Source organism: Seriola dumerili, unplaced genomic scaffold, assembly GCF_002260705.1.
Source record: "Seriola dumerili isolate Sdu_G_001 unplaced genomic scaffold, Sdu_1.0 BDQW01000216.1, whole genome shotgun sequence".
In the NCBI taxonomy this organism is placed as follows: domain Eukaryota; kingdom Metazoa; phylum Chordata; class Actinopteri; order Carangiformes; family Carangidae; genus Seriola; species Seriola dumerili.
Genome location: NW_019174471.1, coordinates 4,175,658 through 4,202,191, shown reverse-complemented (window position 1 = coordinate 4,202,191; position 26,534 = coordinate 4,175,658). Strand labels below are relative to the sequence as shown.

At 39.5% G+C, this 26,534-nt stretch overlaps 3 protein-coding genes across 9 annotated transcripts in view; 2 read left to right on the top strand and 1 right to left on the bottom strand.

The window, feature by feature from the left end:
• The first annotated feature begins 1,097 nt into the window (after positions 1–1,097).
• On the top strand, positions 1,098–12,688 carry LOC111228199 (copine-3-like). 3 transcript variants are annotated; one of them, XM_022754014.1, is made up of 17 exons: positions 1,098–1,214; positions 2,010–2,158; positions 2,561–2,740; positions 3,060–3,134; positions 3,223–3,294; positions 3,398–3,478; positions 5,974–6,063; positions 6,988–7,086; positions 7,285–7,371; positions 7,486–7,545; positions 7,665–7,798; positions 7,931–7,985; positions 8,099–8,150; positions 8,301–8,434; positions 9,639–9,875; positions 10,152–10,264; positions 11,052–11,138. In XM_022754014.1, exons 2-16 carry the CDS (start codon positions 2,027–2,029, stop codon positions 10,260–10,262), a joined length of 1,599 nt encoding a protein of 532 aa, XP_022609735.1. In that variant the 5' UTR covers positions 1,098–1,214; positions 2,010–2,026; the 3' UTR covers positions 10,263–10,264; positions 11,052–11,138. The 3 variants fall into 3 exon arrangements, with proteins under 3 accessions (XP_022609735.1, XP_022609733.1, XP_022609734.1); XM_022754012.1 differs by lacking the exon at positions 10,152–10,264 and having other exon boundaries at positions 1,100–1,214; positions 11,052–12,688; XM_022754013.1 differs by lacking the exons at positions 1,098–1,214; positions 10,152–10,264 and adding an exon at positions 1,590–1,649 and having other exon boundaries at positions 11,052–12,688.
• Positions 12,689–13,745: 1,057 nt separating this feature from the next.
• idi1 (isopentenyl-diphosphate delta isomerase 1) lies at positions 13,746–19,016 on the bottom strand. Of its 2 annotated transcripts, none has more exons than XM_022754038.1 (7): positions 18,915–19,016; positions 17,476–17,630; positions 16,730–16,902; positions 16,533–16,625; positions 16,299–16,429; positions 16,050–16,154; positions 13,746–14,502 (listed from the first exon to the last, which is right to left on the bottom strand). In XM_022754038.1, exons 2-7 carry the CDS (start codon positions 17,625–17,627, stop codon positions 14,290–14,292), a joined length of 867 nt encoding a protein of 288 aa, XP_022609759.1. In that variant the 5' UTR covers positions 17,628–17,630; positions 18,915–19,016; the 3' UTR covers positions 13,746–14,289. The 2 variants fall into 2 exon arrangements, with proteins under 2 accessions (XP_022609759.1, XP_022609757.1); XM_022754036.1 differs by having other exon boundaries at positions 17,476–17,666; positions 18,915–19,006.
• The window catches only part of LOC111228214 (WD repeat-containing protein 37-like), a 23,139-nt gene continuing 15,407 nt past the window's right edge, over positions 18,803–26,534 (top strand). The window contains exons 1-5 of one of the 4 annotated variants that reach the window (XM_022754034.1): positions 18,803–18,852; positions 20,148–20,410; positions 23,133–23,229; positions 23,365–23,460; positions 24,423–24,487. In XM_022754034.1, coding sequence (XP_022609755.1) covers positions 20,258–20,410; positions 23,133–23,229; positions 23,365–23,460; positions 24,423–24,487 — 411 coding nt within the window. In that variant the 5' untranslated portion in view covers positions 18,803–18,852; positions 20,148–20,257. Of the gene's footprint in view, positions 18,853–19,137; positions 19,404–20,065; positions 20,411–22,020; positions 22,103–23,132; positions 23,230–23,364; positions 23,461–24,422; positions 24,488–26,534 lie in introns of those variants that run through there. The other 3 variants (XM_022754032.1, XM_022754033.1, XM_022754035.1) reach the window with 3 other exon arrangements.

Here is a 26,534-nt window from a genome sequence, read left to right as displayed (position 1 = left end):
TGTTATATGGGGCATGATTCCTGTTGTTGGTCCTTTACCTTGATTCTACCCTTATTGCCCTCGCCACACATTCGTCAGGCAGCCAACACAACATACTTGAACTTTGTCTGGTGAATGTGCAAAATCATGGGAAAATAAACTTGAATTTTAGCCTGAGGAAGAATCACCACGGCCATACTTAAGCAGTTATTGTTCACAAACAAAAGCTTACATTCCAACACTTTCCCATGAACAGCGGGGTATTTGATTTTTTAAAATGTATTTATGATCTGTGAACAACAAGCACTTTTTGCAATAAACTAGCATATGTGACTTTTTGTATTGTCATAATTTCATATCACATCTACATGGCCGATTTGATCTTTTTACAAAGTAGATTGAACTACTTTTTATAAGTAGCTTTAACTAAACTGGATTTCTCCCTACCACAGCTTTGCTGTAGTTAAACTTCTTCCAGTGTGAGTATGTATGGAGGTTTTTGATTTTTTTAATGTAAAGCTCTCTGAACTGCTTTTATATGAGAAAGTGCTCTCAAATAAATTTGAATTTGAATTCCAGTGGGCACAGTGTAGAGACTACATTCTTCAGTGAAATTAACACAGATTAATAGACTACTAATTATTAGCCTGTTCAGTACAGATATCATCTAGGTATGCATAATAGGCTGCTGTTTTATATTGACGTTAATAGTGGGCTATCTGTATTAATGTATACACATTTTGCAACAATATTAAATTCGTTAAAGTAGCGTTAGTGATATAGGCCTAGGTTTTCCTGTGAGTACTTTCAAAATAGTTATCAAACTGAAGCAATCTAAAAGAATATAAAGATACTTATGTAAGACTGTGTGTTTTTCTTTTATTTATTTGATTATTTATTTTATTCATTTATTTTATTTAACAAACAACGGTGCAGTTCCTGACTACTTCAAAATAAAACTTTCAAATTAGACCAACCCTCAGCTAGAACATCAACAACAATCAACTCCAACTGGCAGATACAGAGAATGTACTGACGCAGAGGTGAAGACTGAGCACAGATCACCGACATTAAGCGGGCGGTGTAGGTTTGAGACCGGTGCTGTTGTGTAGCAGACGTTACGGTGGGCGGACTTAGAACACAGAGCTCAGACGAGAGTTTGCTTGGGCTAGATCCCCGACGCGATACTTCCTAACGGACGTCAATATCATCTTTTTACAACGTATTTTTTTCCCGTGAGTACCGTGCTTCACACTTTCAAACGTAGGGTTAAACGTGATTTAGCCTAATATAACCTAATTATATTATCGGAAGTTAACGTGGTAAACCAGCTAGCTGTCAATTTACTAGCACTCAGATCACTAGCCCCATTAGCCTGCTAGCGTTAACGTTAGCTCTTTCGCTCCACAACGACTGGGATTCATTAATGTTTACTGTGTCATATTTTCCATGAGACTCAGTCAGTGTTTCATCAGGCTGCTTTAGAGAGGGGCACCACAGTTTTGTGCAGCTGTATGAAGCTAAGCAGCTACATGTTTGGCGTAACGTTAACGCCCAGTTCGAGTTGTGACGGTGTGTTGTTGCAGGTAGGTTAGTTAGTTTACTGTAATGTTACTGCCAGTAAAAAGGATAGGGTGTGTACTGTCACTGTGCAGAGCCAGCTTTTCAAGGTAAGATAAAACCCCCTTTAAAATGCTACTTCGTATTAATGTATAATAATGGTAACAATAACAACACACTTATACTACTACTATTACTTATAGAGCACTATAAATACAAAAGAATAAAGAAAGAAAAGAAAGAATAAAAGTACACGTTGAAATATATGATATCAAAACCAGAAACCAGTAATATTAATTAAAGAAATTATCAAAAGCCAAATAGTTGTTTTTTTTAGCTGTCTTTAAAATGTTCACAGAGCCCCACAGTTTTGGAGCATATGTATATCTTTCAGGGCAAACAGATCTTTGCCAACCATCTCCACAAGTCCACAACAGTAACGTCCCTGTCTGTCTGTGTTGTTTCTCCAGCTTGTTACCAGTCAGACATGGCTGCCCAGTGTGTAACCAAGGTGGAGCTGACTGTGTCCTGTGACAATCTCCTGGACAAAGACATTGGCTCCAAGTCGGACCCTCTGTGTGTCCTGTTAATGAGCACTTCTGAATCTCAGTGGTATGAGGTCAGTGGGGTGGTTGCATCTAGATTTGTTTAATACCAGAGAGTTAATATTAGTTAGCTGAGAGTAAACCTGCCAAAATCTGGGTGTCTGAATGTCGAACACATTGTAGTAGGTCAGTAAAGAACCTCTCCAGCTCTTGGAAACAGATAATGTGATATATTTAAAATCATACATTTTCCTAGGTTTAGTAGTTATGACACCGTTGCTCTTGCAAGAGAAAATCTCAGAGCAGTGCAAGTCGTTAACCCCTAGATGGAGAAGTTATTGTGTAAATCAGCAGTCACATAATTTCCTGTTTGATCTGTGCATGTGTGCCAATACATACTACTTATTACTCCTTTATGTTCACAGAGATACTACTTCTCAGACTCTCTCACATAGCAATCCATTGTTTCCTAATAGGTGGAACGCACAGAGAAAGTCCAGAACTGCCTCAGTCCAAAGTTCGCGAAAAAGTTTGTCATCGACTACTACTTTGAAATCGTTCAGAAACTGAAGTTTGGGCTTTATGACATTGACAACAAGACTATTGACCTGAGTGACGACGACTTCCTGGGGGAATTGGAGTGCACCTTGGGCCAGGTAAAGTCTCTCTTCTCTTCTTCTGGAAGGACACACCTCCGTGTTCACAATCCCTGTTCGTAAAAGGCCGTCTCTTAGCCTCTAAAGCTGATAATAGATAAATTCACTTGGACTGTTGGTTGCTTTATGGTCTGCTGAAGATTTGTCTTCACTCAAGACACTCTCCGTGTAATTTGACCTCACATGTTCATTCTGCCTGCTTGTTTTGTCATGTAATTTGCCTTGTGGCCTGGAGGCTCCTCTGTTGTATTCATTCTGCTGCGTCTGCTGCATCTCCTTCATCCTTATTAAACTGCTCTCTGTTTTTACTTGTTCATAGGTTGTGTCTAGTAAAAAACTGACCCGACCACTCGTCTTGAAGAACAAGTCACCTGCAGGAAAAGGGACCATCACAGTGGCAGAGAGAGTTAGAGAGACATTTTGTGATATTGTTTGCCTTTATATTCATTTATTTATTTATTTTTTCCTCTGTTCTGCTGTAGATCAGTGCAGAAGAAATAAAAGATAATAGGGTGGTGAATTTTGAGGTGCAAGCGAGGAAACTGGATAACAAGGTATGGGCGATTCTTTTTAAACTCTTAAATGCTGTCACTCGTCTTTTAGAGATTTAGTTGCATTTTACTTATTGCTGTGTTTCATTTCTTTATTCGTTTTCAGGATTTCTTTGGGAAGTCTGACCCTTACTTGGAATTCTACAAGGCAACAGGAACTGGATGGCAGCTGGCTCACAGGACAGAGGTAAACACACTCCTGCAATGACAGTGCTACATTTCTTATACAAGTATTGAAATATTAACCTTTCAATTCATTCCTGTCATAACTACACATGAAGCAACTGGGATATGAACAATGATTTTCTTTCTCTCTAATGGTTAACTAACACTTGGTTTTCACTCATAACTGTCTGTGTAAAAAGAGGAACCCCTGATGGCTGTGATGGCTGTGTTACACCACAGCCTTTGCATTTTATAAATGTGGGGCCAAGCTCACATTTCTCCAGTTAGAAAAGTCATGATGTTGGACTTGGTGCCCCACACAACGGTAGATTATATAACCCACCCCCTGTGCTCTCATTAAAAAGCTTACTTAGGTTTTTTGAGCTAATGTTTGAGCTGATGTCGTAATTGTGAATGAGGAAGCAGGGAATTCATGTTTGTGTGTGGTTGAATTAGAGAGGCCTGAGGGTTTTTCCTTGTATGACATCAGAAATGATCATTAATATAAATCAGACCATCAAAGCTAAGAATAGACAATTTATTTCATTCAATTGTATTGTGATTTACACAATTTCACATTGCCGTTGTGGTGACACTGTGAGTTTCTCCCCTGGATACCAAAACAGTATACATTGATGTATATACTGAATTGGGACACAACACTGAGCATCTTACACTGCAATACCTGCATCATTTCTGTTTTCGGCTTATATCTCTAAGTTTAATAACTGTAGCAAATTTAAGAGAGAAATTTGAGAAATCTGTTCCTGGACCTTGATCGATGTTCAGCTCAAGGTTATCTGGAAATGTGATCGCTTCACAGATCCAGTCTTAAACCTCCCGAACTGTTTGTAGGCTCATTGGGGTGTGCTGATTAATATCAAATATGTTTGATATTTGGGATTTAAAATTGGGATAATTATGACTAATTATGTCGGTCCCAGAGCGTCTGGTGGTGTCGCCAAGCAACAGTAAATAGTCTAGTGCTTGAGGTTAATGTTAGCATACTACTGTTGACAGTAACAAAACAATCTCACGGAAGAATAGACAACTTGTGTTGACCGTATCTCCCCAACTAATTTTTCATCCAGACTCTCTCTGCTTTTGTTTTTTCTCATTGCAAAGTTTGACTAACGTTACAAGTTGTTGCTCCACAGTCTCCATTTTGTTTACATTTGAATCCCTGTGAGGTCACATGAGATGAGATCAAGTGAGGTGGTGCATTGCTCCCTGATTGCTCCTTCTGGCAGGATAACCTTAATAAGAACCTGTAGTGTGATGTGTGTTTCAAATCTTGTAGAGTGTGTATGTTTGAGATTAGAGAGAAGGTAATCTGTTAAATTTCTCCTTATGTGGGGCACCCTGGTGGTTCACCTGGTAGAGCTTATATAACATAGGCTCAGTCCTTACTGCAGCGGCCTGGGTTTGAATCCAGCCTGGGCTGCATGTCATTCCCTCTCTCACAAACACAAACAAAAGCCAATGTGGTGACAGTGGACAACCACAGCACGGCACTGTCGATCTAATCTTGAATAGTATGCCTCATCAAAATGTAGTAAATAGAAAACCCAAATACAACCAATTTTACTCTCTTAATATGTGTATGAAGAAAGTGACATGGTGTGAGCTCATATACTTCACATCGATGCTGTGTTAGTATAATGTACAGTATAATAAGTGTGTATTATTTGAAGCAGTTTCTATTCTATTTGTAAGGGTTCATGATTTTTTTTTTGTGGCAGGAAATAAGGAAAAGAGATAACTAATATTCATACACATACTTTTAGTTATTTGTCTATGTAGATGGAGAATTTGTCTTCATGCAGCCATCAGTTAATTTTACACCATAAATCACACAGCAGCAATGTTACCGTCTTATCAGATGGTCACACTGACTAATGAGCAGACAGCTGCCCGCCATACAACACCAGCAGACACTTGGAGCAGCAACCCACATTAGCTTTCCTGCTTAAGCGTCCTTCTTATCATTACAGACATGAACATACGTCTTGTCGTGCACTTTAGCATGTTGCGATAAGCATAATGTGATAGCTTGTATGTACAGTCACTCCATCGCTTAGTTGGACTTTAAGAGTGCAAGTCAGTCGGTGTGAACAGGGGATGCGTTCACTTACTGTGATACATACAGAAAGTTATCCTCTCCACTGCATGAATATTTTACACCATGTATTCCATTCATCAGAACCAGGTATTTCTTTTTGCCATGTCTTAGTAAGGGATTTCTTACAAGCCACCAATAGTATTCTCCTTCTTCTTCCATTCAAGTTGTTTAATCAGGCACATCAGCTCAAAATTCAGAATAATTTGGATTAGAAAGACAGTTTCCAGGATGGAACTTTAAAATCTCATTGATTTTTACTGACTGTGAGTTAGAGTCTGCATATGGCCCATGTTAATTTGTTCCAGGTAAAATGTTTTGTGTGTGTGTGTGTGTGTGTGTGTGTGTGCGTGCGCGCGCGTGTGTGTGTGTGTCATCTTCACTTATTTTGTCTTCAGGTGGTGAAGAACAACTTGAATCCAACATGGAGACCCTTTCGAATCCCTCTGCAGTCTCTCTGTGGAGGAGACATGGACAAATCGATAAAAGTACACTTAATACCTTTTGTAATATCGACTTGCACCTAGAACTGCTCTGATTTCAGTGGTACTTATTTTCATGTTTATGACACCGTACAACCCTTTGAGCTTTTATTAATGATGAAAACAGTTTTCAGATTAAACTTGGGTTGGATCTCCCTCTCAGACGTCTGGAAACATCTGAACTCATTATAGTGTATTTAGCACTAGTTTGACGATATATATTTTTTTAACCTCTGAAGCAAACATGTCAGGAAGGAAGCAGTTTCCAACCATACAGGACAAGTGAGTTACCCAGAGCAGCCGCCAGTGTTTGTCTTTTTTTCATCTCACCATCACTTAACGGGTGAAGTGTGTGAATGGGGTAGTTGGAGCATAATATGAGACACCTCCTCAGCACGGTGTCCAGCCCTCAAACTTTCCTTCATCCAACTCGATCCTCTCATAGAACACGTCTGTGTGAAACCACATACTCTCGTTTAAATCATGTTACAGCCAGTGTCTGTCTAGTACAGCAGTATTACATAGAGTTATGCTTTGAATCTCACTTTTGCATGTTGTTTGTTTCTTCTGTTTTCTACATCTCCAGTTTTTTAATAAACTTAAAGGGTCAGTTCACTTAAATTACAAAACTTTCCTCTCTTACCTCTAATGCTGATAGTTTTGATTTTATTTGATCAGTTTTTGAAATATCTGAGAGCATCTATTTTATGTGTCCCTGTGACTCTGGATAATTTGTAGACTTTGCTCTGAGCAGGTATCATCAAGATTGTTTCTTAGATAGAAAATATAGTTTGAATGAAAACTGTTGAGGTCTGGATTATGTTTTTGTAATTTGTGTGAACCGACTCCTTAAGAGAACTTTTTTCTCCGTGTGACTTCTTTTTCTCGCTTGCCAGGTCAGTCACATTAAGTATTTCTACGTGTTTCCAGGTTGAGTGTTATGACTATGACAACGATGGTTCACATGATCTCATTGGAACTTTTGAGACCACAATGACACGCCTCCAAGAAGCATCACAGACTTCTCCGGTATGATTGTGTGTGGGTGTGTTCACATTGTTTGGATGTAACAGCCGGAATTTCAAATACCACCACAGCTGGTTGTGTTGATTAAAAATAATTATTTTTTTCAGTGGGCTGTGGTGGAGTAGACACTGTTTTACTACAATTTCAGTTAGTTAATCAGGTGTTGACGCAGACACCCATGCTGTTCTGTTTTCTCCACAGGCAGAGTTTGAATGCATCAACAGCAAGAAGAAACAGAAGAAGAAAGCCTACAAGAACTCTGGTGTTGTGAGCGTGAAGCTGTGCAAGGTGTAGTACTGTGTTTGCCTTATGTTGTTATGTCGAACTTGTTCTTGTGTGATTAGTCTTTGCATTTCTAGAAGTATGGATTTGAGATTACATGTTCTCCAATGTTTTCTCTAGGTGGTGAAGGAGTATACATTCCTAGATTATATCATGGGAGGCTGTCAGATCAACTTCACTGTGAGTTATGGCCTCTCTATTTATGAAAACTTTTGTTTCCTTATGCTCTTGAGTGACTTATAAGGCGAATGGTATCTGCGTGTGTTGTTTCCATGCATCACTTGCACGTCTGCTGGCAGGTGGCTATCGACTTCACAGGCTCCAATGGGGATCCCAGGTCTCCTCAGTCTCTGCATTACATTAGTCCTCAGGGTGTTAACGAGTACCTCTCTGCTATCTGGTCTGTGGGCAACGTCATCCAGGACTATGACAGGTACGACACAGTCTAGTGCGTTCTAAACTTCACATACAGATTTATCTTCTGTGCAAATGGGAGCCAATTTCAAAAAGTTTTGTACAAAGTCACTCATCCACTAAAGTACCCCTTGTTGTCTTTTCTGTGTAGTGACAAGATGTTTCCTGCCTTTGGCTTTGGAGCCCAGATTCCTCCCTCATGGCAGGTAAAGCTTGCATTTAAGTAAGACTAAGATGTATACAAAAGTATGACTGCTGTTTGCACACAGTTTGTGGTGATTTTACACAGGAAATGATATCTGGTGATGTTGTGTTTCAGGTGTCCCATGAGTTTCCTCTCAATTTCAACCCATCAAATCCATTTTGTACAGGTGTGTTCACAAGTCATTGTTTTATAGGTTCATTTAGATACATTTTCAGACAGATGGAAGTCGATGATATTGTCTCATAAGCAGGACGACAGCTGTACTCAGTTTGCAGTGTGTTGATACAAGTCTAAACACTGTTGTGTGTGTGTGTAGGTGTTGAAGGCGTGGTGGAGGCTTACAGGGTGTGTCTGCCCCAGGTCAAACTCTACGGTCCCACCAACTTCTCCCCTATCATCAACCACGTGGCCTGCTTTGCTAAGCAAGCCCTTCAGCAGACCACTGCATCAGTGAGTATTTGTCTGTTGAACCATTGCCAAAAATACAACTGTAAACTCATTGAGTTTCACAGTGGGATGAATTTCCCTTTAAATATATAACATATATTTTGAGGGCTTCATTGACCTAAACAACATTAGTCATGTTGTGAACAAGATGCAGGACCAGTGGCATCCCCAACTTTCCCCAACACATAGATGTAAAAGAAATACTTTATCAGGTTTGACTTGTTAAAAAATGAAATTCTTCGAAATCTCATTGTTACCTGTGCACTGCCACTTCCTGTAGCATATGTTATTTACACTTGCAGTAAACACTTGTGCCACACTGAGCATGATGGCAGAAAAGCCTGTTAATACTCATTTCCTAATTCTTTGTGTATAATGTAATGTACTTTTCCCAGCGGAGCAGGGTGATTTGATAATAGCTTGATCCAGAGCATCTGGAGTTCAAATGAAAAAGCTCCATTGAAGGGGGTGGCGTTGGCTCACTGAACAAATGAGGTGGAGTGCACATTTATACGAAACCGTTCCAGCAATTTTAGGTCGACAGCTAATGGATAAACGGATGGATGGATGATTTGTTTTGTACACGAGATATTAAAATACATAAAGACAAAATAAGTACAATTATCAATCAACTTGTCAGCACTAACAATAATAAAGTAAATCAAGCTGACATTTACTTCCACTTACTTCATTTATGCATCCATTATTTCTTTCTTCACTTTCAGGATATTAAACATAGAAATCCAATGAAGCATAATACAAATAAACATTCAAAAGCCATGCAACAATAAAAAGCTAACCAATAACTACGATAATATTAGGCGAATAAAATAACATAAGGTTCGAAAAGTCCATACTTCAACTCACAGTGGTTCTCTTTGTTCTCAGTGGTTTGGAGGGAAAGGGCTTTGCAGACAAGGGTGGGGTTATGTAACTTCCTGGATGTGCATAATAGGATGACGGGTGATATCATGCTGGAAAATAGCTGGATGTATCTGGAACTCTGTTAACCTTTCGTTTTGAAATGTAATCATCTTCTTAAAAGGATTGAGGTGGAGGAGAAGACACTGGAATTTGTTTGGGAATCTTGCACAGTGGCCAGAATTACTCATGCACAGATTGCAAGTTTTAATGAAGACTCAAACGCTTGTCATAACAACTATTTAATGATCGTTCTTCTGCCCGTGTTGTTGCTGTCTTCCTGAAGCAATACTTTGTTCTGCTCATCATCACTGACGGAGTGATCACAGACATGGATGACACCCGCAGCGCCATCGTCAACGCCTCTCGTCTGCCAATGTCAATCATCATTGTCGGAGTAGGTGGGGCCGACTTCAGTGCCATGGAGTTCCTGGATGGAGACGATGGACGACTGCGTTCACAGACAGGCGAAGCCGCCATGCGAGACATCGTCCAGTTTGTGCCGTTCAGACAGTTCCAAAATGTTAGTAAAATTTTATACAATTCACTTTCTTAATATGAAATAAGGAAACGCGAGTGGTGTGGGTTGTGATTTCAGGTGATTTTCATCCAATTCATTGCTATAAAAACTGCATGCAAACTTTTTCTTAAACATTCCACTTTCAGTTTAACTGGCTTCAAAATGACAAAAATCAAACATAGTAGGGTATGCACGTTTAAACCCAGGGATTCAGCCCAGCCCCTCAGTTTAGATCTCACTTAGCTTATTTGTATGCCTTGTGTATTTATCTCTTTTCAGGCGCCCAGCCAGGCTCTTGCCCAAAGCGTATTGGCCGAGTTACCTCAGCAAGTGGCCTCCTTCTTCAGTTTATTCAAACTGAAGCCTCCCCGCGATCCCAATCCTTCATAGGGGTACCCCAAATATTTCAGTCATAATCCCCACCACTATCCTAGTCTGTGTTTAGCCCATATGACATTGACTGCCTCGCTGAAACACTGCATTAATCACCTCTATCCTCTTTTTTTCATCCCAACTTTTCCAACTCTGTTTTCTCAGCAACTCATGCTCATTTACATAAAGGGAAAACTCCTCTCTAGATCACTAATTTGTGATACTATTTGCAGTTTTAGTTTTTTTCTATTGTTTTGATGGGTATTTCACCAATTCCAGCAATGTACAAAGATATTTGCAGCACAGCTACAATGACAGCTTGACATTTTTATGTATTTTCAGCATTAGCAGTAAATCTCAGGTTCTGGTGTGTATCACAGAAAACGCATCTCTTTTGTTACATTTATACTTGGTGTCCACACTACTGTGGAGTTTTTGAGCCTGTAAAACAGAGACTTTTGGAAACACTCCTGGCCCTGCATTTTAATGCTACAACTGTTTGCTGTTCCTTGTTCTCTGTGTTTTCTGCAACTAACCAACTGCAGAGTAAACAATCTGCTTCCTTTAAACACTAGCACCTGCATGCCTAGTGTACGTGAATGGTCACGTGATATGTTTCTTCAGGTTTGATAGTATTGTCATGTAAAAGAATGGAATTTTCCTTTAAACTGTCTTCATCTGTATGACTTTCTACTTCTCATTCGTGCTTTCTAATTAAATCAGTGGTGATAAAGATCACATAATGAATATTTCTTCAAAAGTTATCTTTTATTTTTTCTTCACTGTTTTGTGCTTTTGTCTCTTCAGGCTCCTAAAGAAGCACTGGCAAAGAGTGTGTTGGCAGAAGTCCCCGGTCAGCTTGTGGAGTTTTTCAATGTCATGAAACTGGTTCCACCCAACTCCAGTCCTGCACCAAACCCTGCGGCGAACATCTGATACTACAAGGAGGAACCCAGAAACAGACCACTCTCATCTCTCAGATCCCATCTTCATCACATCCTGTAATTAGATTCCCTCCTCCCTGAACCTCACTAATTCAACTCTTTTATTCCACCACCTTAATGAAATACCAGGCTGCAGCTTAGTTAGTGACGACCAGCAAAACCAAACACTGTAGTTCTTCCACACTGTTGACCAATCTCTCTTTCTAAAGTGTCAGATGAGATCTAGCTGATAGGTGTATGCATGTATGTTCATTTTAGCAGGTTTATCCGGTGCTGCTGAATCTAAGAAAAAGAAAATTATCATTAAATCATTCCATCATTTTAAAGGAATAAGTTTATAAGCAGTTAACTGCACTACTAAAAAGCTTTATTGGAAAAAGTATGAAAGATAAATAGCACAATTATTGAAGTCATCAGTGTTTCTGTAGTACTTTTAAAAATGTCATTGCCAAAATGCTACTCTGGGTGCTGTTTTTTTTTTTTATGCATTATAAAAGTTTAAGATAACAAAGGTGATCTTTTAATCATGGAATCTAGAAATGCATGAGAAGCTGGTGTGAAGAAGCATGGGTTAGCATAGGTTAGTGACCCCCCCCCCACCATATATGATGTTTACATCCTCAGAGAAATAGCTGCAGTACAACTAGTAGCATAATTTTTTTATATATAAAGTTGCTTTGTAGTTGTTGCTATAGGCACATAGAGTGTATATCTATGTAAATGTCTGCTGTTGCACATGCTCCCCTATGCACTCACCTGTAACAACTATATGATATACAGATCTAGTGATTGGTTTTACTCACTGAAGTGCCAAACGGTGTATTTATACCTCTAAGTATTAATCTGAAATATTGTGATAACTGGAAAATAGTCATGGTAGATCTTGTATTGTGGCAGTCTCATCATCCACTATATATTTGTTAATTTGCTGTGGTCCACCACTGTGCCAGTTAGTTTATCTTTCACATTTTGATTGGCAAAGACACTGTGGGGTAGTTTCCAGGACGATTTTGCCAATGGTATGACCATTGAATTTTGATTTAGTCAAGGTTTAAGCTCTGTTTGGCAAACTGGCCTCAAATTCATATACACTCAGTTTATAAGTAACACCTAGCTAAAACTAATGCAGTCTAATCCAACAGTCGTGTAACAAATCCTCCTTCATGAAAGATCTATATCAGACATCAGAGCCTTCATGGAGGAATTATTACAAAACTGTTGGATTAGACTGCCTTAGCTTTAGCTAAGTGTTCCTAATAAACTGCTAAATGAATGTATATCAGTGTTAAACCATCCTGTAGAAAGTAGATACAGTGTGCTGTTTGTTTCCATTATGATTTTTTTATTATTGTTTTTTTATGATTCTATATATGCTATGACATCTATAAAACACGTATCTGATGTTTCATGTTATGTATCAGAAATGCATTATGTGCCTTGGTGTTATCATCCAAAAAGTGCATCAAGCCTGCAAATAAAGTACCTCTTATTCAGGACAAACTGAGCTTCATAGTTATTTAGCACTTTAAAGCCATTCATCATCACTTATATCTTTCATGATCAGTCACCAGAACTTGAAGTCTCTTTGTGGTCGTTGGAACAAGGGCAGCATATAGATGAATAGTAGACACAATATATGTTTTAAGTGTCAAATGTGGACCTATTGACAAGCGTATTACCCACATGGTTATAAACTTGTTTGATGGTAAAAGCTATTTTTATCTACAGATACACATACCCTTAATCCAGTTGAAACTGACAAAAGTAACTGGCGTACACCATTCTCAATTCCATATAGAACAGACAAGTAACTTTTAGTTTTTGATGTAACATATTATCTAAAATAATACAACAAATAAAAAAGGCATTGACAAATATGCTGGGACCCTTAAACTACTATTTTGTAGCTCTTGGTGAGACATCTATATTTCTTGGCTGGTGGTTTGTTTGAACTATTGAAACTGCTCCACTTTTCTCAGGTGTGATGGCTGTTTTCTCCCAACTGTGAAGTTCAGTTCAAGAGCGGGCACCTGCAAAATGGTCCAATGTTTATTCTCATCCATTCATGGCTGCTTTTAAATAGATGTTTAGACTTGTTCTCCTGTTCCAGGACCAATCACCTGCGAGTGAGACAGAGCTCTGACTCTTGCCAGTATGTTTTGAAAGTTTAGAAATTCTGGTGCACTCTAAAGGTGAAATAAGGCATTTGTTACATCTATGTAACCATATCATTACTGAAAGAGGTGATAAAGTGATATGATGGAACTGGATATTATTATGGTAATATCCATTGATGTAGCTTAAATGTCTGGCTGCAACAAAGTTAATATTTTAAAACTTAGTGGGCTGGCGGGAGTGATGACTTTACATGCTTCACCATTATCTCCTCATTACTTACATCTCAAACCTTTAATTGATGTAAATGTCTTCAAGAAGCACCAACTCATATAAGAATACTATCTTTGGTATTTTATTAAAAATGTTGCTGTCTTATCTGATCTTATGAATGCAGCCAAAATGTCCCAGCTGCATGGGACATCCATCTACCACAAATGGACACAATCAAATACTTTATTGTGTAAAAGGGTACAAAGATTCAGCTTATTCACTGATATCATTGTCAACAAAATACAGAGTGACAGTGGTTGTTGTGACTTGGAGACTCTATTCACCTCAGCTTAAAGACCTGTACTCAGGCACTTCACATTTTTATATAAAAATATGCTATTCTCTTCATTTTCTGCCTAATAAATTAAGACATTCGACATCTTCTGTTCAGTCTGTAATCCATCAGAATTTTCTACATGACATTTTTCTTTACTAAAAACTCTAGAATCAATAGAATCACCTTGTGTGTTGTTGAATGCACCTCAGAGCTACAAACCTACTGTAAACCACGTTACCTCTTACTTTTAGCAAGGCTAAAACATTCCTTATTTAGTGCAGAAATCCTACACTTACAACAACCTTGACATAAATGGCCAGTGATCTGAAGGTCAGGCGTCTCCAGCAGCTTGGCTAGCTGTGCTTGAATGTCAGGCAAGTACTGTAACAAGCAGAGTTTTGAGAGGACTACAGGTAGAGCCTGATCCTGGTTGTAGTTACATGCGGTGGATGTTGTTGTGATCCATGAACTGTTTGAGGTTCTGCAGGTTGTCCCACCACTTGAAGAGGAAGGTCTCTGCGATGAGGCTGAACCAAGGTGTGATCTCCAGTTCCTTGCGCTTGGCCTTCTCTAACATCTCCTTCAGCTCCTCCTTGCTCACATAACAGTGGCTTTTGATCTCGTTGGGGTCGGGACCCAACTCCACGTCCTTCAGAGAGACGTAAGAAAGAAAAGACACTGTTACTCTCTATAATCTGAATCAATTCAGGACAAAGATGTAATGTATGCACCCACATTGAGTCGAACAGGTGTTCATCAAGATATAATCGTTCATCTTCTGATACATAACCACTCTGAGGTATTGTGTCAGCAGTAGTTCAGCTGCAAACTGCATTGGTTCTGTATCTCATCATTAAAGTGTCAACTAACTTTGCAAAGATCACTGAGAAATGCTGTTCTGCAGCTCTTGGTGTTCACAGCCATTTGATTGGATAGAGTTGTGCCCAAAGCTTAGTATAGTGCATGCACTTTCATCTCACACCTTAGAAAGCAATGAATTCCCAAAGATTATGTAGTTAACAGACTCTCTCTAACTGTGACTGCACTGGCAGTTCTGTTTCTTCATGTGTGAAAATTTAATTTCCGTGTCACTGTCCTTTTTTTACTCCTAGTTTAGCTCATTTCCTATGGTTCAATGGTTTCTGGAGGTTTTTAAAAATCCAGAGAGATGCAGCAGTCACGCTCAGAGAGCGTAGCCTGCATCCTGTAACAGCACATGTGTGGTGAAGAATGCTAAAACAACTGGGACTGAGCAGAGTGAGTTATGCTTGTTCCTGAAAAAGCCTTTTCAGTTTGTGCCTCTCATGTACACTATTATCATTACATTGGAGTCACAGAGCACATTGATAAAAAATGTCGTGTTCATTTTTTTTAAATGTTAAATATGCTGGTTTTATGTATGAGGTTTTGCATGGACTTGCTCAACCACCTTTAAATGAATTCATTAAACGGGTCTGACGGTGGCATTGCCATTGGGGCGACCACTAGGGTGGACTGAGAGGTGCCGCATAGGTGCACCACATTTGGACAAACTGTACTATCAGTAACAGGAAGTAAATATTGAAATGGCTTGTGTGTCCTACATATCCCACTTTCAAGACATGTAATTGTCTTTTTATTTGTGTACCTTATATTTATATTGTGTTATTATTGTTACTTATAATTTTTTTGTTTTATGTTACCTGCCTAGGGACTACGGATGTAAATTCAGATTTTTGCGACAATTCAGCATGTTTACATCGTGTACTGATGTTAATTAACATGCAATGTCTCTATCAAATAAACAAATCAATAAAATAAATAATTCAAATGACTATAGGAATAGTCTCTAGGCTGACAGTGAAGCTACAATATGTGCTTTACTGTGTAATCCGTACTTGGTGGGGACAGGGTACATACATGCTACCCAGTAAGTCCCAAACCAATAACTGCCTGTACTCCATGTGTACGATGTAAGTCAAAACTGATGAGTCTTGATATCAGCTTTACTGGTCAATATAAATGTTACTTTCTATCACTTTATATTGTCATACGAACACATTTGTAATTTTCTTGTCTTGTAATTTTTCTTATGTTCTCAACTTGAGCAAGAACATGTATCATTCCTGGTCACAGGATGAGAAAACTGGGGCTAGAAACCCATCACTTATCCTTATGTAATGCAAATCTAAGACCCAACAGACATTACTGTGCTACCTTCTGCATAAAGAGGATGTAGTCGATCTCATGTTCTCCCCAAACACCGTCTGACTGGGCCTTGTAGTGGATCCTGGTTAGATATGTCATTTCATCTGGTGTCACCTGAGGCGGAGAAGATCAGATGCAGGAAAACATTCACCACAGTCCATCAGAATCCACTTCCATTCGACGCAGAAGCCAGGACTTCAAACACACACACACACACACACACACACACACACACACACACACACACAGTATATTTACCTGTTCCATGGGGATACCCAGTTCAGCTTTGAGTCTCCTCTGAGCAGCTCTCCTCACTCCTATAGCATCCTTCTCCTCCAGCTCACTGTCTGTGTGTAGAGGATGACTGCAGCATGTGTTTGTGAAACAGCCTAGGAAACACACACACATGGGAGATGTTTAAACACACTGCCTACTAATGCTGGGACTGCTTATAGGGGTTTAACTGGGGGGGTTTAATGCTGTGCTGCTGACCTGGAAAAGTGATTTTGGCATCAGACCTCTGTTGTAAGAGCAGCTTCTCTTCACTGTTGAAAATGAAGACGCTGAAGGCTCTGTGCAATAAACCTGGTAAAACAAAGACACAATTTATTAAAAGTACAAATCTGAAATCCGGGTAAAAGGGAAATGTACAACAGGTGTGTGTACATTTCAGCATTGTAGACAGATACCTTTGTCGATGTTGGAGTTGAGGTGGCAGTTTTTCTTGGTATCAGCTCCGGTCCTGCAGTCGTTCTCGTCGATGAGGATGCACATTTCAGACAGTAGCTGCACCTGCTTCTCGTCCAGGTGATCTGTGGTTATCTCAGGCATTCTGACTGCAGACTGCAGGTGTCTCACCTCACTGCAGGGCACCACGACCAGGAGCAAGCAGACAACAGTAGAAACAGTTCAGTGTGTTGACAGACCTGACCCTGACAATATTTCTTACTGTTTAATAATGTCTGCAACTTTTTTAATTACTTTAAAATCTGTCCACTATTAACATATTACAATTAAAAGACATTACATATTCATGTATAATGATATAAAGAAAGGAGCAAATGGTCCATCAGACACCAATGTTATGATCTTGGCCGGTAAGTTAACAAAATGTGCATGTCAAAGTAATATGGCAATAAATGCAGCTTGCTTTATTTGGAGTATGCCGAATTGAAATTGCTGTCATGAAAGTGAAAATGTGTAATTCAACCAATACAGAAAGCCACATCAAGTTGAAGACATTTTTAAGTAGAAATTGGCATGAATTTATTTCCTCACAAGACAGCAGCATGTATTCAGCGAGACAAACAAGATACAGTAAGCTCAGCTATCAATAGCACAGTCACTCAGCTTAGAGACAACAAGCTTATCTGTGGCTTTTCTGTCTTTAACATCTGACTATGACTTTCAGAAACCTACAGAGCCCCACGCTTACCTGGCTAAAGCTCTGCAGCAGGTAGTGATAGGTGTGCGGACGGGTCTGCTCCACAGTGCTGCGGCTCTCCCAGTCGCAGGTACGTTTGGTTTCAGCACGGCGGCCCTGTCGCAGATCACTCTTCGAAGCACCGCCCAAACAGCCCGCACCATCGCCTGACCGAAACGGAAAACCAATCACACGGATTGAAGCTGTGGGTGTTGGTAAAAACCGGAGAGGAGTTAACCCAGTCAGGATCAGAGGATACACTGAATGATAATTCCGGAGGATACAATGAATGATGATGAGGATGGACATGAACTACAGCTCCCGTAAAATTGATCATAAAAATTAATTTCGTTATTAACCAATAGATTCAAAGTTTTATCAATAGACTGTATAATTTCAACCCACTAAACCTTTTTACCCATACCTCATTTATCAGTACCGTAGTATTAAATTTATCAGAACTGTAACTAGTTATTATAGTCATTATTGATAAATTTAATAGTTATTGTTGAGATAAACTGATATTTTAAAATGAGACACAAAAATAAAAAAAGTCACAACAGCTTCCCAGAGTCCAATTGGTCATCTGAAAATTTCTTGTTCTGTCTAATCAACAAACTCATTCATAATTCCTCCATTAAAAGATTTGTCGATAATATGCCAGAAAATAGTGCTATAATTTCCTAAGGTGACACCCTCTTACAATTTACAGTCATGGTAGACAAAAAACAAAAAACATCAAATCATCATATCTTAGGTAAAAACACACTATATACAAACATACTATAACAATTATTCGATTATCAAAATAATTGCAGATTCATCGACAAATCATTGCAACTTCAAAAAATACTCCATTAAAAGTAGAAGTTGTGTAATGAAAACGTACTCAAGTAAAAGTATGATTGTGTTGTCAGCAAAATCTACTTAAAGTATCAAAAGTAAAAGTACTTGATGCAGTAAAATGGACCCTGTGACTGTTAGATCACTGTAGATTATATGATTAGTTGTTACTGATGCATTAACATGTAAGCAGCTTTTTACTGTGGAAACAAATGATCATAAATGTATATACTGCTGGGTAGTTCATAACAATCCACCATATTCTACAAGCATGTTATATTCTCCATGTAATATAAACTATAGCTTACTGAATTGTAGCGGAGTATGAGTGTAAAGCAGAATAAAATGCAACTAATGTACAAGTGCATATGAATACATGTATTTACTTCCATCTGACATTACACCACTATGACCTCTATCTATGAGGTACAGTAGTTCGGAGCTCGCAGTCCCGGTCCAGAAGAATACACTCCGGGTTTTAGTCAGAACTCGCCATCAGACCACAGCAGAGCCCGCACCACCCAGGCCTCTGACAGCTGGACTTAAGTATGAACTGTTTGCCACATACACGACCTACAGAGAAACCGATAAGGCGTTCAGCTACTTACAGAAGTACTCTCCTGTCTCCGCTGGATAAACCGCGTCTTTTAACGTATTATCCGTTTGTTTACGGCGACATTTTACAGCTCAGTGCTGTAGTCGGACGACCTAGCTTTCACTCCCTGTTTCTGACGTCACGATTTTTCATTGGTTGGTTTAGCGGCGGCGTGATACCCCATTGGCTTAAAAAAGAGCAAACACAAACCACGTGATTTAAAAATAAAATACGTTGATGTGTCGAAAAATGACTAAAATTGTCATAGCTATTAAACTGTAGCTGTCAAAGTCATACATTGACAACATGCTGAACACTACAAATTAACAGATTCACACGTTGCACATCGAACTAGGAAGGTCATCCACCACCTGCTCGGTTATGTATAAACGTACGCTGCAGTGACGGCGATATGTGGCAGCTAGCCGTGTTAGCACGGAGCTAACCCCGTTTTCAGACTTGCATGCTGGACGAATGTGAAGTCAGACAGGCAGTGACAGCGGTGAGTGTCGGAGCTAATCCGTGCATGGAAGCTGCTGGGTCACAAGTCATGAAAGCACGCATCGAACAGTAATTTACCCCGTTGATTTGCTAAGGACAGTTATTGAGCACAATGTACAATAAAATCACGTGTGCTGTCGTATGTCACAGTTCCACTTCCAGTATTTTGCTTGTGACTGTAACAGTAGCTAAATTTTAAAAGCAATTTGGCCGTACGCCTCCATAAGAATAGCACGACCCCGCATAGTCACAAAATGCGTCGTCCTCTTAGCATGTCAGACTGTGCGCCGAACTCCCTTTTAAAAATACTGAATTTAAAGTCGTAATGTTTGTTGGTAAACGCAGGTACATTATGGTTGATGATTTAGGTTTCTTGCTTCCACGGCTACAAATAGTAAATTCGGGTTGGTTATAATTTACCAGGAAACGTTCATTTATTCGACAGTACCTGTTATCGCTACAGCCGTCTTCCAGCAGCAGTGAGTAGTATTTAGTAAAGTGAATAAATAAAATATCTTAAATTAAGTTCGACGAAGTGTACAGGTAGCATTAAATTGCTGGATTTCTGGAGTTTGTAATTCTGTTGTTTCAGAGCAGTTGGTATCAGGCCAAGACTGCACCAACAAGCTCCCTAAATCTGAATATATCTATTGGCTTTTTCAGATCTCTGTGGGAAGTTACTCTTCACATTGAGCAGTTCCTTCAATGGCTGTGAACCTGAACTTGACTTCCATATTACCTGCAGGTAGGTGGTGATAACCCACCCACTAGCCAACCAGGGAGCTTGGCTTTTGTTCACCTGCTTCTCAGGTAGGACGTGAGCAGGGGGGCAGGGCCACCCAGCAGCTAGGAGGGATGCCTGTGGAGGGCGGAAGCAGCAGTGGCTCTGCTTCAGCTGCCCGTCACCCCAAGCAGAAACGCAAGGCTCACAGTTTGTCTATCCGGCGCACCAACAGCACAGAGGACAGGCCACTGGGCATCCAAAGAGGAGACATGCTGGAGGGACAGGTGAGGGAGATGCTGCCTTTTCTCTCTCTTTCTCTCTCTTACACACACTCAAGCACATGCATTCTTGACATCTGCAGACAAAGATACAGACATATAATAACATGGGTTGTTGGAATGACCCACTGAGTTTCTTGTGCGTCTGTTTAAAAAAAGCATTTACCAGAAGGTTATTCTTTGTTAATTAGCATTTTGGTTGTCATTCTGTTCAGGCGTGAGGCTGTTTTTTGTCATGAGGGTACAGTACTAGCCGGTTGAGCAGCATTGCTTTTATTTCTACCTGGTGTAACAACATCCAGAGCTTCCATGCTACAGTGTGTTTATGAGATGTGGTTTCTCCCCCCTGGGAAAAAAAAAATGTTTTTTTTGTTTTGTTTTGTTTTTTTCAAGTAGCTACGAGGATGAAACTTGGTTTGATCAATATTGTCTAGATTTCACATCCTCTTAAGTAAACCGCCTGGTGTGGATGTGCATGCTGGTTACTGATTCTTTGTGGTAAAACAAAGGAATCTACTGTTACTTTTTAAGCCAACTGGTTTCATGAAGTTAGCGATTAACCATCTCCACAAACATTTAAATTGGAGCCACAATTGATTTATTTCTTCCAGAGAGGGAAGACTGTAGGCTTTTTGATGGATGAGCAGACATTTCCTGATGCAAACCAGCTGTAGAAAACTATCAAACCTCTTCTCTGCTGAGATAATAAAAGTTTCTGTTTGATCAAGATTTGTGGTTGTTAACTTTTGGGAGTTGGCTCTAGAGTGACCTTATTGACTGTCATCTGTCAGATAAACCTAATAAAGAGTTTGTGAGTAACTGTCAATTGCTTTAAATAGTATCAACATGTTTTTCTGTTGTGAGAAATTGAACTGGTGGACAAAAGAAAGACAAAACTGTTTGATTTTAAGCAGTTGACTTTCTGCAAAACGTGAAGCTTTTTCATGATCCAAATTTTGAATCAAAGTATTCAGTCCAAAATATGTGATGTGAGGATTGATTTTTGTCAGTATTCACCAGCTCATGGAAACCCTTTAGTATTTACTTTCTCTGCTCGACCACGTCCTTGACTTATCAGCCTCTAAAACTAGAGCTCAGCTTGCACTGGACTGTTGTCTCATCAAGTTTTAATATGGGCTGCTTGTCCAGGACTGATTAGTCTTTTCACCAGGCCTTTTTTCTCTTTTGCCAAGGCATGCTGCCTCTGTTTATGTGCTTAGTCTACCCCACACAGCACAAGTTCCTCATACACAGACAGCTTTACAAACCTACATATTACACACAGAATGCATTTTCTTCCCCACTTTCAATGCGGTCATTATTCGCTAGATTAGGCTGTAGGTTTTATGGCCATAGCTAAGAAGCTTTGAATTCATAGGGGCTGCCTGTTGTTTGCGAATTGACCTTTTTGATTTTAAAAATGTGTTGACATGTGGCGCTGACAGAATGGTCAGGTGGTTAACGTCACTGTGACAAACTGCTGATTTGAGTGCGTGCCAGAAGAAAGAGTGACGGTTAAGTGTTTGCTTTTCCCGTCTTTCACGTGGCTGTAGAAATGAGCAGCAGCTCTCAAAGCGAGCTGTCAAATGCAGCTTTTTGAGTCCATTGTTTCACAGCAGCCTTTACGTCTCTTTGCATGGTAGTCTGCTGTCGACTGGTCGTCTGAAAACTGGGTAATTCTAGGGGTTCACAATGGAGGTAAGTGAGTTGAAACTGGTTGGACCCCGCTTGGTGTGTAGCTAGTTCATTGTAAGTAGGTTGTAGTTCTGCAGCTCAAAATGTAGCTGGGTATGCAGCGGGTGGCAGATTAAAGCAGGTAAATATACAGGCTACGTCTGATTTGAGATTCATGTGGATCTCTTTCGATTTGTGTGGTGTGTATTTTATAAGTAAGTCTCTTTGAATTGATATTAGATACCTGTTTGTCATTGTGAAACTGACTTCAATCATGTCAGCAGCAGCATTTTTAGGGTTTGAACATATTAACTTAAGAATAGTGATTTTAAAAAAAGAAAAAAAAAGTTTATAATTTGCTCCATATTCATCAAAGTTACAAAAACAGAAAAACTCACAAATAAACAAATGCCACATGAATCATAATAACAGTAGCCACAGTCACAGATAAATTAAGTGCAAGGTAATGATTCTTTTAAAAAAGAGAATACATAGACAGCACCAGTTAAAATTTCAGACACACCTACCCATTCATAGGTTCTGGTTTATTTTTTACCATTTTCTACATTGTAGAACACGAGTGAAGACATTAATACTATGAGATAACACATATTGAATTTTGTAGTTAAAAAAAACAAAAATATGATTCATACTTTAGATTCTTTAAAGTTGCCATCATTTATCTTGATGACAGCTTTGCACAGTATTGGTGTTATCATAACGAGCTTCATGAGGCAGTCACCTGGATTGCTTTCAGTTAACAGGTGTGCCTCGTCAGGAGTTAATTAGTGGAATTTCTTGCATTCTTAATGCTTTTGAGACCATCAGTTGTGTTGTGTCGTGGTAGTGTTGGTATACAGTAAATAGCCTTATACTAATCCATATTATAGTTAGAACTTAGAACTGTAAATATATATGTGTATAAATACACATATATATATGTATGGTGGTGCCATTCAATTTTCATTCAATGTGATACTGAATTTTTAGGCCTCTATCACAGTTTACTCTGAGGTTCATACATTTTCTGTCCTGTTTTTTTCTGTCTGTGCAGGACTCCAAGCTGCCTCTCTCCTTACGGAACAATCTTCTTGACCTTTTTGGCCAAATTGAGCGCGAGTTTGAAAATCTTTACATTGAAAACCTTGAATGTAAGTAACTGAAGATTTTGATTTTTTTTCTTACCTTACTGTATTCATCTCAAGGTGTTGGCTGACTAATCGGATGGTTTCAGGGTGCAGGTAGTGTTTGCTTACGGATGCCCTGTCACTGTGCTAACATTACAGTACGCCGGGAAATTGACTCCCTGAATGAGCGTCTGACCGGAGATGGACAGATTATTGAAGGAGGAGATCCCACCAAGGGAGCCCTGAAAACAAAAGGTCCAGTATTTCCCATATATGTTTTGTTACTCTTTAGGCTTTTGTACTCATGAATACATTTAACAAATGCTTTTTCTTGATGGAGACAATTGTGTGTGTAACACTTAAAGCTGGTACCTATAAGGGGTTAAATCAACATACTGTTTATTTATTATCTTTATAACAGTATTTAAAAAAAACAGTCATCCATCTTTCAGTTCACATAGTGCTCAACAATGATTGGCTGCATCCTCAAAGGTCATTGCATCGTGAGTTCAAAAAATTCTTGTTGTACGTCTGTGCACAAACACAATAATGGAGAAGGCAACCTGCAAAAGTAGTCTGTCCATGATAACGTGAATACACCTTGAGGGATCTGTATCACCATTATATTACTAAAAATTACTATCGGCCAGAAGATTTGTTAAACACTCAAATTTTGATATTAGCTTTAATGGCAGTCAGTTTAAAAACACCTGTGTAAAAGATATGAGCTCAGATTACGTGCACACAGCTATTGCGGCCTTTGTGAAAATGTGATGAATTTCACATGGACATGACTCATGTTCATAGTGCAGCAGTAAAAAGGAACTTTCAGGGGAAAAACACCTGTGTTTCAGTCTGACAGGCTGATTAGAAGGCTGATTAATCCTGACATGAAGCTGAACCTGAAAATTAGCCTGACCAGGAGAATTTGGAGGATACGTTTCCCTGGTAACCTAGGTCAGACTTTATGAAAAAGCTTGCTTTAACTGCTAATCGTGCTTTATCAAACAGCCTTGTGGAACTGGCACATCCCTGCTGGTCCACAGGTTGTCAGAAGTCATTAGCAGCCATGATGAGAGTGCTGACAACTAACCACTAGAAACACACAACACAGATTTGTATTGCTGATGTGTGTGCTACTTAGAGTCTTGACACTTTATTAGGCCGTTACTGCAGCAGTGAAACCAACCATTGTTCTTTGTCTCTCCATCACACAGCCAGCCACAGCACCAGTCAACTGTCACAGAAGCTGAAGACGACCTACAAAGCCTCTACCAGCAAGGTACCTGATCCCAGCTGTGTTAAGCGTTCTATAGAGCCTGTAAGAGTGGTCACCTGTGTGAATGACTGAGCTGTTGGGATTCTGGCCTGGGGTAATAGTAACCACACATTCAGTGAGGGGAAGGAAGTGTTTGTGGGTGAACAAGTTGTGACCAAATGTTATTATTGTGAATTGTTTTGAAGCAATGATGGATTAATATGAAGATGTTTGACGTCTTCCTTTTTAATCTCTTGCCGAGGTAGAGATTGTACGCTCTCCACAGCAAAATAGGTGGACCTCGCAGCTTCAGTGTGGCCACATGGGAGTTGTGGGGTGGAGATTCATGGGTAACTTCCTGAATGCTTTGTTTGTCAGTAAGCATTGTGGGAGCAGCTGTGGGCTGAGTCTCTTTTTTTTTTTTTTTTTTTTTTTTTTTTTTTTTTAACTAAAGTCCGACCTTGACTCCTCATCTCTTCTCTGCTCTGCACCCTGTCAGGTAATCTGGGTGAGCGGCTGCATTTGTTAAATCTAGAAAACATATTTGTTCAGTTTCTTAAAGAAATGTTTTGGAAGTGATTGGTTAAGTTATTCATTACAGTAAGGGCTCTATTTTAACAGTCCAAAGCACACGGTCCAAACCCCATGGGGCAAATACATTTAGGGCACGTCCATATCACTTTTGCTATTTTAGCGGCAGAAAAAACGGTCGCTGCTCCAGGTGCATGTTTCAAAAGGGTTGTACTTGGTCTCTTAATTAATCATGGGAGTGTTTTGGGCGTAACATTCAATAAACCAATCACTGTGCCACCTCCCATTCCCTTTAAAAGCCAGGTGTGCTTACACCTTGGAATATTGCTATTATAAAGTTGCAGTGTTTCAAACTATTTGTGGTGAGATGATGACATATTGTGACTGACCAGTGAGCCAGTCCTGGTACACACACGCAGCAGCTCTGTGCACTCTGAGGGGAAAGGAAGGGCTGAGTCGATCGGTGCACTGCGTACAGCTTTACAAAGAAGTCAAATCACGACGCTGGACATATTTTATGTTATATAAATTTGAGAAGTGTAAATACATTTTTGGTTCATTATGACACTGTGGTGGACAAATTTAGTCTAGGTGATGAATGGGAAACACTGTGGCACATTGCTTGTGTGTAACAGGCAGACTGCCTATTTAGGCGCATAATTACTCTCTTGATAATGCGCCCTTAAAATACCAGGTTTTGTTGGTCAATCACTTTCTGCTGCCTCAAGATAGCAATATGCCAACAATGTAGCTGACCTCACCTCACTTTAAGACTAACAGGCCCATGGACGCTCAGATGGGTGCAAGTGTATTTGCTATTTAAACAATGTGGCTGCCGGATGGGAAAATGACAACTGCAGTCTGAAACTGACAGTTGAGTTGCGTTCTGCGCCAGGTGTAAGATGGGACCCCTCGTCTTCTTTCAGTAGAGTCGAATCTGAATTACAAAATGTCGGTGTTTTTTCAGGTTTATCAGGAGTCAGAATGGTTAAGTTTAGACAGAGTGACCACAAGCTGAGCAGCCAGTTAGGTTAGCTTAGCACAAAGAATAGAAACAGGACAAACAGCTGCTATGGCTCTGGTAATGGTTAAAAAAAAACGAATTCCTGCCATCAGCACGTCTAAAGCTTTATATCCATTATATGTAAAAACACTTTATATCCAGCTTGTTAAATCCATACAAACACTGAAGTGTGCCTGGACATTTCTTCAACAGCCAAGAAATAGCTCAGGACAGATTAAACGAACAAAATATACCACGTTAATATCCAGTCTTTATGCTAAGACAACCTAACCAGCTGCTGGTATTAACTTCATATTTACTGTACAGACATGAGAATATCGTTGATATTTTCATCTAACTCTTGGCAAGAAAGTGAGTCATTCCCCAAATTGTTTAACTATTTCTATAAAGCAGGGCTCAACAGTGTGAGCATTTTGCAGATGCCAGTGTGTGCAAGTGTGAAAGATATTGTGGTGCACTCTTGGGAAAGACTCTGAGTACATTAATAATGGACTAGTTATGTCAGTTTGCTCCTGC